We start from the raw sequence: 15,165 nt of genomic DNA on the forward strand, positions 1-15,165 counted from the left end.
CATTAATGGTCATTAAATTGTCATTTAATTCTAAGTTTTAAATTGAACAAAATCAAACAAATATTATTTTTTTATTGCTAGGATTACATTTGAACTTATCAGAAGGGATACCTCTTACACAAGCTACCTCACTACTAGGAGAAGATGGATGTATGTTGGGGAAGCTTGGAATCAGAGAACAACACAAACTAGGAAACATTGATTACAAACAGGTTGTAAACTCGTGTAGCAGAACATTAGGAATAGGATTAATCTTGTAGATAAAATCATCAGTGGTATTTCAATGTGTAACATACTAGCCATGCATATTAAGAACCACAAAACTATCTATGTATACATATTGTGAACCTTATCACTAGCCATGTATACATGTTGTGAACCCCAATAACTAGTCATGTATATGTTGTAAACCCCAAAACAGCAAAACTAGGCATGTATACATGTTGTGAACATGATAACTAGTCATGTGTATGTTGTGAACCTCAAAACAGCAAAACTAGCCATGTATACATGTTGTGAACCCCATAACTAGTCATGTGTATGTTGTGAACCCCAAAACAGCAAAACTAGCCATGTATACATGTTGTGAACCTCATAACTAGTCATGTATACATGTTATGAACCCCATAACTAGTCATGTATATGTTGTGAACCCCAAAACAGCAAAACTAGCCATGTATACATGTTGTGAACCCCAAAACAGCATAACTAGCCATGTATACATGTTGTGAACCTCATAACTAGCCATGTATACATGTTTGAACATCATAACTAGCCATGTATAAATGTTATGAACCCCAAAACTAGCCATGTATACATGTTGTGAACCACTATGCAGGAGGCTCCAAACCATTTCCATACATCAATTTGAAACCATTCAACCAATCATTTGCTATCATGATTTTGTTTCATGTAGGAAACGTTAGGGTCAATTTCATTTTTGAAAGATTTTCAATCATTCCATTCAGGAGTCATGGTCCTTGATTGGTTGTAGAATTCAGCCTTATGTTTTTTTCTGTGTGATAACTTCAGAACTATTCATTCAATTCTTTTCAAATTTTGATATTTTATCTGATGAAAAAAGGGAGGTCAAGTTTGATTTTTTTAATAAAGATTGAATTCGTGCAATTAAAACCCTGATGCGGCGGACTTGATAGTTATCAATTTTCCAAACCTTCACTACTTTTGAGAACAACGTTCTACACATCCTTTGTATGATGGCATTTATCAATGAAATGTATACTCAGATAGTCACAAACTGATCTGTATGTGTATAACCATTCTTGTCAAGAAAATTAGATAAATTGTGCATGGTGCATGAATCTAGTATCTGTTCCAAAAATATCAATGCTGTTATTGTTAAAGTAATATTTAAATTGGAGTTATCTTCCTTTGTCCATAATGGTAGCTTCGATGCTTTATGCATGATTAGTGCCCATTGAAGAATGCAATCTTTACCATTCAGTTCTCATAAGCACTTTCATTGGCATTTCAACTTATACTGTTCAAGAGTTATGACTTTTAATTGCTTTAACAATAACACCGATATTAAATGCAAAACACAACGTTCTGTCATATTAATAGCCTTTTGTTTCAATTTGTGGTTTCAGACTAAGCATGTAAAACATAGAGGGAAAATATTTCCTGTATTGTATACCATGTTTATTAAGAATTATTTTATTTAAACAAAGTAGTTGCTTAAGAAGAATACTTCTTTTATAGCTAGTTAGTAACCTGAAGTTATGTTTTAAGGTTCAATTCAACCAAATGTATTGGCTTTAGATTTTATTTGAGTTTTTTTTAGTATTTGCCTTCGATTATTTTAGATACTGCAGAAATTAAACAGAATTAGTAAGTGCTAATTTGTTTTGTTTGGAATTTATTATTTTGAGTATGGTTTACCATGATTATAAGATTTATCTGCAGATGTTAATGTCTTGTTTAACCTTGACCCCTATTGTCCATGCTATATATGCCTTGATTTGAAAAATTTACCCTAGTTGAACAATATTTTTAATTTTTGATTTTTTTGATTTTTTTTTGGCTTTCTCCATTTATCAATTATTCAATTTTAATAGGCTTTTTCCATGTGCTTTTATTTCAATATATATTTTTAGTAGTGAACTTTGTATTGAACTATATACTTATTACCACTGTTTTTGTAAAGAAACATACATGGAAATAAAACATTTAAAAAAGCAAGAAAATGTTATATTGATGAAAAAAATGCTTCAGCATTTCCTTGAAAAAAACCAACACCAGGTTATAATGATTTTGATGATTTTTCTCTTAGTCGGTTGTTTTTTACGAGGGGTAATTGTTATTGGCTTTCCATTTTACTTTTAGAATATAACTACCATTGGCTGTTTATAAAGTTTATGATGGCTAGAAAAGGTGACTTCTTTTTCCAAACTATCTAAAATGAATAAAAAATAAATCTAAATCTGGGAAGGATTTTAACACAGTTTGCCCCAATCTTTTTTGTAATTGTTATTGACACTTAGGTTTAAAGGTTTGATCAAAGAATAAAATGGACAGAAATTATAATCCTTTAAATTTTTTTATATATCGTACATTTCAATTGGGTATATTTTACAGATTGTATTTTAGCATGTTTGTTAAGTAATCAAGTGTGATGCTTATTATACCCTACGCTTAGAAGAATAATCCAGCTTGTTTTGTCTATCTAATGCAAAGCAGGATTCATATCCAGTCAACATGGTCTCATCCTTGTATGCATGTAATATGTGCCAGTGGACATTTAACACCAATCCATCATAATCATGATCATACTTAATTTTCACAATAAAATACAGGCAAGCATGAAATGAAATGCTTTATTTTATTTTCAGAGCAAATCGATATAAGGCATGCACACTACAAATAATTTTCAATATACATATATATTTGTATATTTGTATTTCGTTCATTGTTTTTTACATAAATCAGGCCATTAGTTTTCTCGTTTGAATTGTTTTACATTTCATTTTGGGGCCTTTGATAGCTGACTATGCGGTATGGGTTTTGTTCATTGTTGAAGGCCTTTACAGTGACCTATAGTTGTTAACTTCTACGTCATTTGGTCTCTGGTGGAGAGTTGTCTCATTGGCAGTTATACCACATCTTCTTATTTTTATATTGTAGTTTGTCATTAACTTTTGTAGAAATATAACCTACTTGAAAAAAGGGAATATTTTAATTGGATGCTATCTTAAAATTAAACATTTGATCCACACCTGAATTTGTCATAGATATGAACTTCTTTTTAGGTTGATGAAGAGATGCAGGCCCAGATAGACAAGTTTGAACTTTTAATGGGTGTCAAACCTTTCCATGTAGATGGCCACCAACATGTCCATTTGTTATCAGGTACTTATACTATTTACATTAACCCAATGGAGGCTAAAGGACTTTTTCCTCACTAGGTAAACATAAGTCAATGATATTGCATATGCAGTTATCTTTCTATGTTGTGATGTTACACTATTGTTTTTATACGCCCGTTTACGGGACGTATTATGGTATACCGTTGTCTGTCCGTCCGTCTGTCCGTCCGTTGTCAACATGTCAGACATTAACTCAAAAACGCTTTAACCTATTTGCATAAAACTTTGGTGAATTTTTTATATCTATTGACGTGAGATCCATTTCGTTTTTTATAAATTTTAGATTTTACATTTCCGAGTTATGAGGTTTTATTCAATAAAAAAAGGGGGATTTTCCAGTTTTCAGACAATAACTCAAGAATGCTTTCACCAACTTGCAAGAAATTGTGGTGAATTGTTTATATCTATTGACATGAGCTCCCTTTTGATTTTTATAAATTTTAGATTTTACGTTTCTGAGTTACAGGGTTTTATTAAAAAAAAGGGGGGATTTTCCAGTTTTCGGACCAAAAACTCAAAAATGCTTTCAGCAGTTCTTATGAAACTTTGGTGAATTGTTTATATCTATTGGTGTAAGCTCCCTTTAGAGTTTTATAAATTTTACATTTTACATTTCTGAGTTATGGGGTTTTATTCATTAAAAAAGGGGGATTTTCCAGTTTTCGGACAATAACTCAAAAATACTGTCAGCAATTCTCATGAAACTTTGGTGAATTGTTTATATCTATTGATGTAAGCTCCCTTTTGATTTTCATAAATTTCTAATATGATATTGAGAATTAATTGAACTTTATTTGTTTATAGTCTGACAACAGATTTACTAAGTATTGCATGACAGCACAGTGTTTTGCACAACAGCAAGAAATCTTTAATTGAATATAAATTCAATTCATATAACCAATTTCAATTTCTTTGACTACATTTATTCAGAAACCTGTAATATGTCAAATATTTAATAACAATCCAAATTCAGACCAGTATCAAGCTTGAATATTGTGTCCATTTTTGCCCCAACTGTTCAGGGTTGGACCTCTGCGGGCGTATCCAGCTGCGCTCAGCGAAGCAGTTTATTTTTTTATAGATTAGACCGTTGGTTTTCCTGTTTGAATGGTTTTACACCATTCATCTTTGGGGCCCTTTATAGCTTACTGTTCGGTGTGAGCCAAGGCTCCGTGTTGAAGGCCGTACTTTGACCTATAATTGTTTACTTTTACAAATTGTGTGACTTGGATTTAGAGTTGTCTCATTGGCACTCATACCACATCTTCTTATATCTATATATAAGCATTGGAACATCTGAATTTCATATAAATTATTTGTCCCTGCCCTTCAGTTATTGAGTTTGAGAACTTTTTGATAGTGTACATGTAAAAGTTTGTAATTAGGTCAAATCATATACTTACATATCATAGTTATGATGAGGAATAGGTGATAAATTGTTTATAATTACTCTAAAGGGGTCGATACAGCCTCAGTTTCAGAAAACACAAACTCATTTTGCCATTTAAATTTCAGTCTTCGCATTATACTATTTGAGTTATACAGTCGAGACATATATGTTTGTCAACATTTTATTAAAAACAAGTTTGTCAAATCTTTTGTTCATAATTTGATTTTAGGAATTAGTGAAGTATTTTGTGATGTGTTAACAAGGAATGGTATCTATGTAACTAGGTTACCGATAGAGGATATCAGTGAGACAGATCTACCAAACAAAGACTTCCTACAGACAGTTATCAATGATTCACACTCTGCCAAACAAGTCTTTGACAGATCTGGTATTAGGTAACAAAAAATTAATATTGATCCAAAAAAAGGAATATAAAACATTTCTTCTTACAGTGAATTCATGAATAATAGTTGCTTTGTCCAGGCTTACACAAAACTACACATGAACCACAACCATTCAAATGCTTGTCCAGACTAACACAAAACTACACATAAATCACAACCATTCAAATGCTTGTCCATGCTAACACAGCACTACACATAAATCACAACCATTCAAATGCTTGCCCAGGCTTACACAGAACTACACATGAATCACAACCATTCAAATGCTTGCCCAGGCTTACACAGAACTACACATGAATCACAACCATTCAAATGCAAGTGTGAAGAGATCTATACTTTTAAACAAAATCTGCATGGCTAGACTTTTCTGTGTTTTTGTTTTTTTAAAGGAACGTTGACTTATACATGATACATATTTCATTTTTACAGCCAATTTCCCTGTTTTATAGGAGTTTCCTCCATGAGAGGTGTTGAATTGACTTGAAATCATCTTTATATTACTGAATACCTTCAAACTGAAACTAAGACGAGTTAAATGACATTTCAGCACATAAATACTTATTTTAAACCAAAGATAATAAGATTAAAACAATTATGATGTGTAAGAGATGTAGTAGGTTATCTTGTTCTTCAGTCTCATAGTGATTTTTTGTTGTCTGTTATGATTTGTACGGCATCATATTAAAGCATACCTAATTGGTTTTAATTTGTATTTCACACGCCAATAAGTATATTAATTATTTGCATATTTGGTATATGTTGTGTTAATTAAGTTCTGCATAGCCCTAAATCAATTGTTTTGTCAATTATAATACATTTTTGTAGGTATGCAGATAGATTTATTGGTCTGGACTCATTTGAAACATCTGTGGATTCCATCATACAGAAATTGGCAGACATGTTGAATGGTGGTAACCATGGAGACACTTTCTGTGAGTTCATGGTGCATCCTGGGTATAGAACAGAACAGGAAGGAGGATGTGGTTGTGGTCCTGATGATTTCTCTCAGTCACATTATCGAGAAAATGAATTAAATATCTTGTGTGATACAAAACTAAAAAATTTCATTGATAAATCAAAATTCAAATTAGTAAATTATGAAACTTTGTTTTTAACAGAAGCATTTTGTATACGAAAATGACTTTAGGATTTTTATTTTCAATTGTTAGGATGTTTTAAGTTAACATTTCAGATTATTTATTCAATATATTTCTGTGATATGTAAGCAAATCAAATTAGTTTTTAAAACAGTTGGTTAACGAAGATAAATGTATAAATGAGCAGCTTCACATCTTAAATGGGCATTGCTGTCAAATTCATGTTCACCGATTTGACTCAAATTCTCATATTTGATTAATAACATACTAAAACGTATATCCAAATAATAAAAAGTTTAAAATAAACAATTTACGATGCACGGACTAGGTATTATGTATCAGCATTTCGTGTGTATTTTAGTTTAGATGCCATCTAATTAACCATTGAGGTGACCTTCGAAGACTTCCGATGATCATATAGCCCGATATAATCATAAACATAGTCTTTTTTACCTGTATAAGAATGATTTTTTGTAGATAGAATCAGTCAACCAAATGGTTTACCCTTGTTTCATTTCCAATGTTGACATTCTTTTCTTTTTAATAGCTGAACATACCTAGTTATGCGTTCAATTGAAGTTCACATGAATACAGATTTAATGAGGTCAAAATCTTCACTTGCAAGTGAATAATTCAGTAGCGATATCACTTTGCTTATTGTCTCGCCTTGACGGAGTCAAAAAGCGAGACATAGGTATGCTGTTTCTGGTGTTGTCGGTGGCGGCGGCATCAACAATGTATTAGTTTGTGATAAGTTCTAGTTTATGGTGAACCACAAGTGGAAGGTCAATTTTATTTGGTATGCAGTTGTATTAGCATTGGCACATCTCATTTCCATGGAGATTATTTGGCCCTGCCCCCTCAGTCATGGTCTATTGACTTTGAAACTTTTACATAGTTTACAAGTTAATGTTTGTGTTTAAGTTTGTTTAAAGAAAACTACTTGTAATAAGTCAATGGTATTTGGTATGCAGTTGTATTAGCATTGGCACATATGATCTCATTTCCATGGAGATTGTTTAGCCGTGCACCTTCAGTCTTGGTTCATCGACTTTGAATATTTGCTGAATATTTGCATAACTTACATGTTAAAGTATTGCTATTTTAATTTCAACATTTGCATTATCAAAATTACAAAAAGGTGAGACATATCTCTGTGATAACAGTTTATTTTTACAAAACTGAACCAAACTGGCTGCTAAAAGCGAATTATTATATCACTATTTCACTTTCATTAATGATTGACAAAAAAAAATATCATATTTTATTAAGTCTCCCAAACGAAGTTTGGGAAGACTTATTGGTTTTGCTCAGTTCTTCTTCTTCTTCTTCCATGGAACTTGTCTGCATCTGTTCTCCAAAACCGCTGATCACATTAACTTAAGAGTTTCACAATATGTTAGACTAACATGTCTAGTGGTGCAATCAGGGTTTTGTTTGTGCAATGGGGTTTATAAAGGGGTACTTTGAGGGACAAAAAGGAAGGAGGGGTTTACTATAGAACCCTATGGGATTTTATTTTTTTTTAATTTTCAAATGATTATAACTTGAAAACAGTTAGTGATAGACACAATCTTTATTATTGAAAATGTTCTAAATGATTAAGCACATTAAATGAAATAAAAGGTTAGTCCCAAGGGGTTACCCCCACCCCCTGCCATTAGAGAAAGTTTTAATATCTTGGAAGTGGTCAAGATCCCCACCCCTAAACCATATATATTTTGGTTTGTCATGATAAAGCACATCAAATGAAATACAGGGTTAGTCCCCAGGGGTCAACCCACCCCCTGCCATTTGAGAAAGTTCTAATATCTTGTACATGGTCAAGATCTCCACTCCTAAACCATATATATTCTGGTTTGTCATGCCAAGATGATTTGAATGATAAACAGGGTCAGTCCCCAGGGGTTGTCCCAACCCCCTGCCATTTGAGAAAGTTATAATATCTTGTAAGTGGTCAGGATCCCCACCCCTAAACCATATCTATGCTGGTTTGTCATGCCAAGATGATTTGAATGATTAACAGGGTTAGTCCCCAGGGGTCGTCCTGACCCCATGCCATTTGAAAAAGTTCTAATATCTTGTAAGTTGTCAGGATCCCCACCCCTAACCCATATATATGCTGGTTTGTCATGCCAAGATGATATAAATGATAAACATGGTAAGACCCAAGGGGTCATCCCCACCCTCTATCATTTGAATATGTTCCAAATATCTTGTTAATGGTCGAGATCCCCACCCTAAACCATATATATTCCTATTTGTCATGTCATGAAGATTTGAATGATATATAGGAAAGGTCCCCTGGGGTTTCCCCCTTCCCGAATGTTACAATATCTTTTAAATGGTTGAGATCATAAACCATATATATTCCTGTTTGTCATGTTCCAAAGATTTGAATAATATATATGGTCAGTCCCCAGGGGTTCTCCCCACTCCAGATGTTCTTATATCTTGCAAATGGTCGAGATCCCCACCCCTAAACCATATATATTCCTGATCGTCAGATTTGAATGATATATAGGGTCAGTCCCCAGGGGTTCCCCCACCCAAATGTTCTAATATCTTGTAAATGGTCGAGATCCTCACCCCTAAACCATATATATTCCTGTTCGTCATTTCATATAGATTTGAAAGACATGCAGGGTCAGTCCCTAGGCGTCACTAATGCATATCACTTTACTAGACCAAAATAATTTGTACTGGACTTTGCTCAATGTCAGGCGACCATAGGAATGACGAATTATGGGTTCTTCGTTTGGAGACTTCGTAATAGCATCCTGTTACAATCATTTCTTGTTTTTTTATATATCTTGTAGCTAATGCCCCTTTTAAGCAGTATATTCAAAGTTCTAAAGGCTGTGTGTGTATTTAGAACTTTCATAGAGTGAAAGTCAAAGTCCTTTACTGTAAATTTCTTTTTCTGAAAGTTGAACAACAGTTATTTTATATATATGAATTGATTTTTGGTATGGTTCATGTCTTTTCATTTTTATAGTACTTTGAAAGGGCTTTAATTCATTTTGAATTTATAAAAAACTAAATGTATGCTATCATATTTATCTTAAAAAAAAGGAAAAATATTTTTATGATATAGTGCTCCATGTTTTATTTTTCAGTTTTCATTCATGCAATATTTCTGATTTTTTTTTACAGCAAAGCATTTATTTGTGCAGCATACTTCTAGTGAATTTTTCATGATACATTTGAAAGTCATTAAAGTTGGACTAATATGTTAGAAATATAACTAAAAAAATTATAGTTCTGCTAAGTATGTTTACCTATGAAAGTAAACAAATTATGAACTTTTTTACTTGGATTGCAAGAAGAGTTGCTTTTCTATTGTTTTCAAACCACTAGTTATTCCATCGGATGGGGAAATATAAAAATTTTAACATTGGGTTAACAGTTATCTCCCTTGAAGTTGTATTGACTCCCCTTAAAACTGTATTGGAATGGAAACCAATGTTGAAATAAGGCAAACCTTTCACTGATACAAAGTTAAATATGATTAACATGATACATTTCTGTGTCCTTATGCTATTGTACAATACACTTGAATAACAATTTTATTTTGCTAAACATAAATATATTTGAAAAGAAGACATTAAACTTTGATAGGATTTGCGTCTATTTTCTAGTCTTGCTGCTCTGTTTAACAAAACTGCTGTGTTTTTTTTTTATGTCTTTACAATTTAGCAAAAAACTACAGATGATTTGTATGTATTTCTTTTGAAATAAATCCTATTGTTTATTGTTTTATACGTTTGTGTTATGTGCCCGACATTCAAACAAACACTAACCTTCAGAATAACGTTACCATGCTTTATATCAATCACACAAGAGTTTTATACAGGTATCAATTAGAAAAATGTATATTCATTGTATTTTTTGTTAGAAAGGATACTAATGATCACCAAATGCATTTGTATGTCTTATACTAAATCTGTTGGATGTGTTCTGATTGATAAATATTGTAATTTAGGAAAATGTGATTTATATATTTAGTTGGTTGTAATTGGCTTTGAATAAGCTTTCAGTAAAGGTGAATACTCTTAAAGCAATACTTTGTGAATTTGTTCTTTTTTTGCTTTATGCCAATCTGATGAGTTAAGCCCTCTAAAACTGATTTTTACAGTTTGTTCTTATGTTGTGCTGTAACACTACTGTACCAGGTTGAATGGCGGATTGAGTGCTCACAAACACATACTGTATGTACCTGTCCTATCAGGAGCCTGTAATTCAGTGGTTGTCATTTGTCGCTGTATATCATATTTTTTTTGCTTGTAATTTACATAAAACAGGTTATTAGTTTTCTAGTTTGAAATGTTTTACATGTGTCATGTAGGGGCATTTATAGCTTTCTGCGATGAATGGGTTTTGCTCATTGTTGAAGGCTGTACATTTACCTATAGTTTCTAGCTGATCTCGTTAAACAAAAGGCATCTTGAGGTCATCATAGAGTCTTCAACAATGGACTGATGTCCCATTTTTTGGGTAATGCAAGAGATATGCTGCTGAATTTTACAGCAACCCTATGAAGTTAATTTTGGAACTCAGTAAAAAGGTATTAGGATTAATAAATTGTTGTTGTAGTTGTGGACAACACAGCATTTATCCCATTAAAGTTCCATATTTCATGTATAGGATTTCTGGGTCTGGGAACACCTCATCATTTAAGATGGTTTTATAGTCCCGGCTGCAAGACGTAGGAATGCTATTCTAGTGTAAGTTGCTATGGTGTAAACTATTTGTGTAAATCTTTATATTTCAAACAGTAGAAGACCTGGATTCTTTATACTTTTATTTATAGAGATGATTTATGTTCCAAAGTTTCTCTCTGCCCTATTTCCTTTGTCCTTTACCTCATTTTCATGGTTCATTTTAAACCGATATAAAAATAAGAAGATGAGGTATTATTGTCAATAAGACAACTCTCCACCAGAGACCAAATGACATAGAAGTTAACAACTATAGGTCACCATATAGCCTTCAACAATGAGCAAAACCCATACTGCATAGTCAGCTATAAAAGGCCCAGAAATGACTAATGTAAAACAATTCTAACGAGAAAACTAACTGCCTGATTTATTTACAAAACAACAACCTTATCATAAACTTTAACATTTAAACTGCAGAAGTTTCAAAGGCAATAGACCATGATTTAGGGGGATGAGCCAAATTATCTCCATATATATGAGATGTTCTAATGCTGATTCAACTGCATACCAAATATTATTCTCTTACCATTTGTGTTCCCCATAAACTGACCTAATCACAAACATAAAAGAATTGTTGACTTTGCAGCCATTAAAGCAGAACATTATGACTATTATGAGTAAAGGATAACCATATGTAGTAACTGGGATCCTTGCAAGCTCTACATGTCTGTCAGACAGGTGTTCCTCACCTTAACATCATTTCATGGAGCAGTCATCAAAGTTGAGTTTTCGTGGTCAACCTTATCTCATTTTTTATAAACAATAGCTTAAATATATTTGGTGTATGTAAAGATTGTAAGGTTTACATGTTGGTCTGATCTTGACCTCATTTTCATGGTTCATTGGTAGGTGCTAATTTTTCATGGTCTAGTCCTTTCTCCGCTAACATTAGTAATATGCCAATTCTATTTGATGATTGTATACTATAGTGTACAGGACTGAACTGACCTTGACCTCATTTAGATGCTCTTGTAATTAATTTGAAAGTACCTGTTTTCATGATTGTCAATTTTTAAGGTTCTGATGAAACTTTTGAAATCAGTTAAAGTTGTAAATGTCTGTCATTTGATCCCCGGTGGAGATTTGTCTCATTGGCAATCATACCACATCTTCTAATTTTTATATATAAAGCACTTGTAATTTTTTTTTGGTTTGATTTCTAGTTTTCTGTTGTTTTTTCTTTTTGTTCTTATTGTTTTTAGATTCATTTGTAACTGTTATCTGGGGCTCTTGTTTTCAGATTTACCAAATTACTGAAATGTTTTGTAAATAATGAAATTCAACAAAATACCTTCTCCCGTTCCCAAGTTTGTTTGCTTAGTTGATGTACCTCTGTTATAAACTAACCCAGGATTTTCAAACATTGATCACAACTTTACCTGATGAATACAAAATAAATGGGGAATGTGTCCATGGGACACAGATGATGCCCCCAATTGCATATCATATAAAGTTATGAAGGGACATAACTGAAGAACGGTAAAGGTGACACTACCCAAATTTGTACTTGATTTGAGTTTTGTGGTAATAAGTATTGTGTATAAGATTCATAACATTTGGTTGAGGCTAACTTAAGTTAGAGAACGGAAACGAAAAATTCAGCAATTTTTCCATTTGTAAAGGGACATAACTCTTGAACAGTTAAAGTGATGCCACCAAAATTCAAACTTGATCTGTGTTTTGTGGTAATAAGCATTGTGTATAAGTTTCATAACATTTGGTTGAGGCAAACTAAAGTTAGAGAACGGAAACCAACTTTGGGACTTACGTATGGACAGAGGGATGTACAGACGGACAAGGGTAAAACTTAATGCCCCCTCAGCTACGGCAGTGGCATAAAAAAAGATGTACTACAATTGCCAATGTCTGATGAAGAAATATGGTCTTGTTTTAGACCTTTAACATATTAGAAATATTTGTATTAATCTTCAAACCAAAATATTTATGAGCTAAGCAGATTTTCATTAATATAGAATTAAGGGGATGTGGTATGATTGCAACTATATACCAAAGTTCATATGAAGTGAATGTAAGCAATTATAGGCAACCCTACTGCCTCCAACAATGAGAATAAAATGCTTCGCTGGGGCGCAGCTTGATACGACCGCAGAGGTCGAACCCTGAACAGTTGGGGCAAGTATGGACACAACATTCAAGCTTGATACAGCTCTGAATTTGGATTGTTATTAAATATTTGACACAGCATAGGTTTCTGACACAGAAAGAATGTGGTCTAAGAACTTGAATTTTTTTAATTTACCTATTATGGTCCAATGTCCAAAATCAAAATACATGGTTAGATTCAGCATATCAAAGAACCCCATATATTCAATTTTTGTTAAAATCAAACAAAGTTTAATTTTGGACCCCAACTTGGACAAACTTGAAAACTGGGCCCATAATCAAAAATCTAAACACATGTTTAGATTCAGCATATCAAAGAACCCCAAGAATTCAATTTTTGCTAAAATCAAACTAAGTTTAATTTTGGACCCTTTGGACCTTAATGTAGACCAATTTAAAAAACGGGACTTAAAATAAAAAATCTAAATACACGGTTAGATTTGGCATATCAAAGAACCCCAATAATTCAATTTTTGATGAAATCAAACAAAGTTTAATTTTGGACCCTTTTGACCTCAATATGAACCAATTTGATAGAGGGGCCCGCAAATAAAAAATCTAAATTCATGGTTAGATTCAGCATATCAAAGAACCCCATATATTCAATTTCTGTTGAAATCAAAAAAAGTTTAATTTTGGACCCCAACTTGGACCAACTTGAAAACTGGGCCCATAATCAAAAATCTAAACACATGTTTAGATTCAGCATATCAAAGAACCCCAAGAATTCAATTTTTGTTAAAAATCAAACTAAATTTAATTTTGGACCCTTTGGACCTCAATGAAGACCAATTTAAAAAACGGGACCCAAATTAAAAATCTAAATACACGGTTAGATTTGGCATATCAAAGAACCCCAATAATTCAATTTTTGATGAAATCAAACAAAGTTTAATTTTGGACCCTTTTGACCTCAATATGAACCAATTTGATAGCGGGGCCTACAAATAAAAAATCTAAAAACATGGTTAGATTCAGCATATCAAAGAACCTCATATATTCAATTTTTGTTGAAATCAAACAAAGTTTAATTTTGGACCCCAATTTGGACCAACTTGAAAACTGGGCCCATAATCAAAAATCTAAATACATGTTTAGATTCAGCATATCAAAGAACCCCATATATTCAATTTTTGTTGAAATCAAACAAAGTTAAAATACTGGACCCTATCTTGGACCAACTTGAAAACTGGGCCCATAATCAAAAATCTAAACACATGTTTAGATTCAGCATATCAAAGAACCCCAAGAATTCAATTTTTGTTAAAATCAAACTAAGTTTAATTTTGGACCCTTTGGACCTTAATGTAGACCATTTTAAAAAACAGGACCCAAAATTAAAAATCTAAATACATGGTTAGATTTGGAATATCAAAGAGCCCCAATAATTCAATTTTAGATGAAATCAAACAAAGTTTAATTTTGGACCCTTTTGACCTCAATATGAACCAATTTGATAACGGGGTCCACAAATAAAAAATCTAAATACATGGTTAGATTCAGCATATCAAAGAACCCCATATATTCAATTTTTGTTGAAATCAAACAAAGTTTAATTTTGGACCCCAATTTGGACCAACTTGAAAACTGGGCCAAAAAAATCAAAAATCTAAATACATGTTTAGATTCAGCATATCGAAGAACCTCATATATTCAATTTTTGCTAAAATCAAACAAAGTTTAATTTTGGACCCTTTGGACCTTAATGTAGACTATTTTGAAAACTGGACCCAAAATTAAAAATCTAAATACACTGTTAGATTCGGCATAATAAATAAATTAATGTGATCAAAGATTTTACAAATCTAATGTGCCATACTGTGCAATTAAAGATTACTTCTTGAAATTTTTCAATATTTGAAATTTGAAAAAAAAATAATATTTGAAGAATAATTCTTTTTAATTTCTGAAATCTGAAATGAGAAAAAATTGACCCCCCACAATTTCTTTTTATCCCCCCCCCCCCCCCCCCCCTATTCCCCCCAAAAAAATTCTTTCCCTCAAGATATGGTCATAATCTCAATTCAAATTTCCAATGGAGTT

At 32.5% G+C, this 15,165-nt stretch overlaps 1 protein-coding gene across 2 annotated transcripts; it reads left to right on the forward strand.

The window, feature by feature from the left end:
* Positions 1 to 1,687: 1,687 nt before the first annotated feature.
* Positions 1,688 to 10,039, forward strand: LOC127710577 (carbohydrate deacetylase-like). Of its 2 annotated transcripts, XM_052216528.1 has the most exons (4): positions 1,688 to 1,851; positions 3,270 to 3,369; positions 5,006 to 5,171; positions 6,006 to 10,039. In XM_052216528.1, exons 2-4 carry the CDS (start codon positions 3,282 to 3,284, stop codon positions 6,319 to 6,321), a joined length of 570 nt encoding a protein of 189 aa, XP_052072488.1. In that variant the 5' UTR covers positions 1,688 to 1,851; positions 3,270 to 3,281; the 3' UTR covers positions 6,322 to 10,039. The 2 variants fall into 2 exon arrangements, with proteins under 2 accessions (XP_052072488.1, XP_052072487.1); XM_052216527.1 differs by lacking the exon at positions 1,688 to 1,851 and having other exon boundaries at positions 2,711 to 3,369.
* The last annotated feature ends 5,126 nt before the right edge of the window (positions 10,040 to 15,165 follow it).

Source organism: Mytilus californianus, unplaced genomic scaffold, assembly GCF_021869535.1.
Source record: "Mytilus californianus isolate M0D057914Y unplaced genomic scaffold, xbMytCali1.0.p SCAF_8, whole genome shotgun sequence".
In the NCBI taxonomy this organism is placed as follows: domain Eukaryota; kingdom Metazoa; phylum Mollusca; class Bivalvia; order Mytilida; family Mytilidae; genus Mytilus; species Mytilus californianus.

Excerpts from the sequence above, each read along its gene's own strand:
- LOC127710577 (XM_052216528.1), top strand. The coding sequence starts at position 3,282 with ATGCAGGCCCAGATAGACAAGTTTGAACTTTTAATGGGTGTCAAACCT. Across the intron at positions 3,370-5,005 it reads ACATGTCCATTTGTTATCAG|GAATTAGTGAAGTATTTTGT; the intron begins GTACTTATACTA and ends ATTTGATTTTAG. Across the intron at positions 5,172-6,005 it reads TTTGACAGATCTGGTATTAG|GTATGCAGATAGATTTATTG; the intron begins GTAACAAAAAAT and ends ACATTTTTGTAG.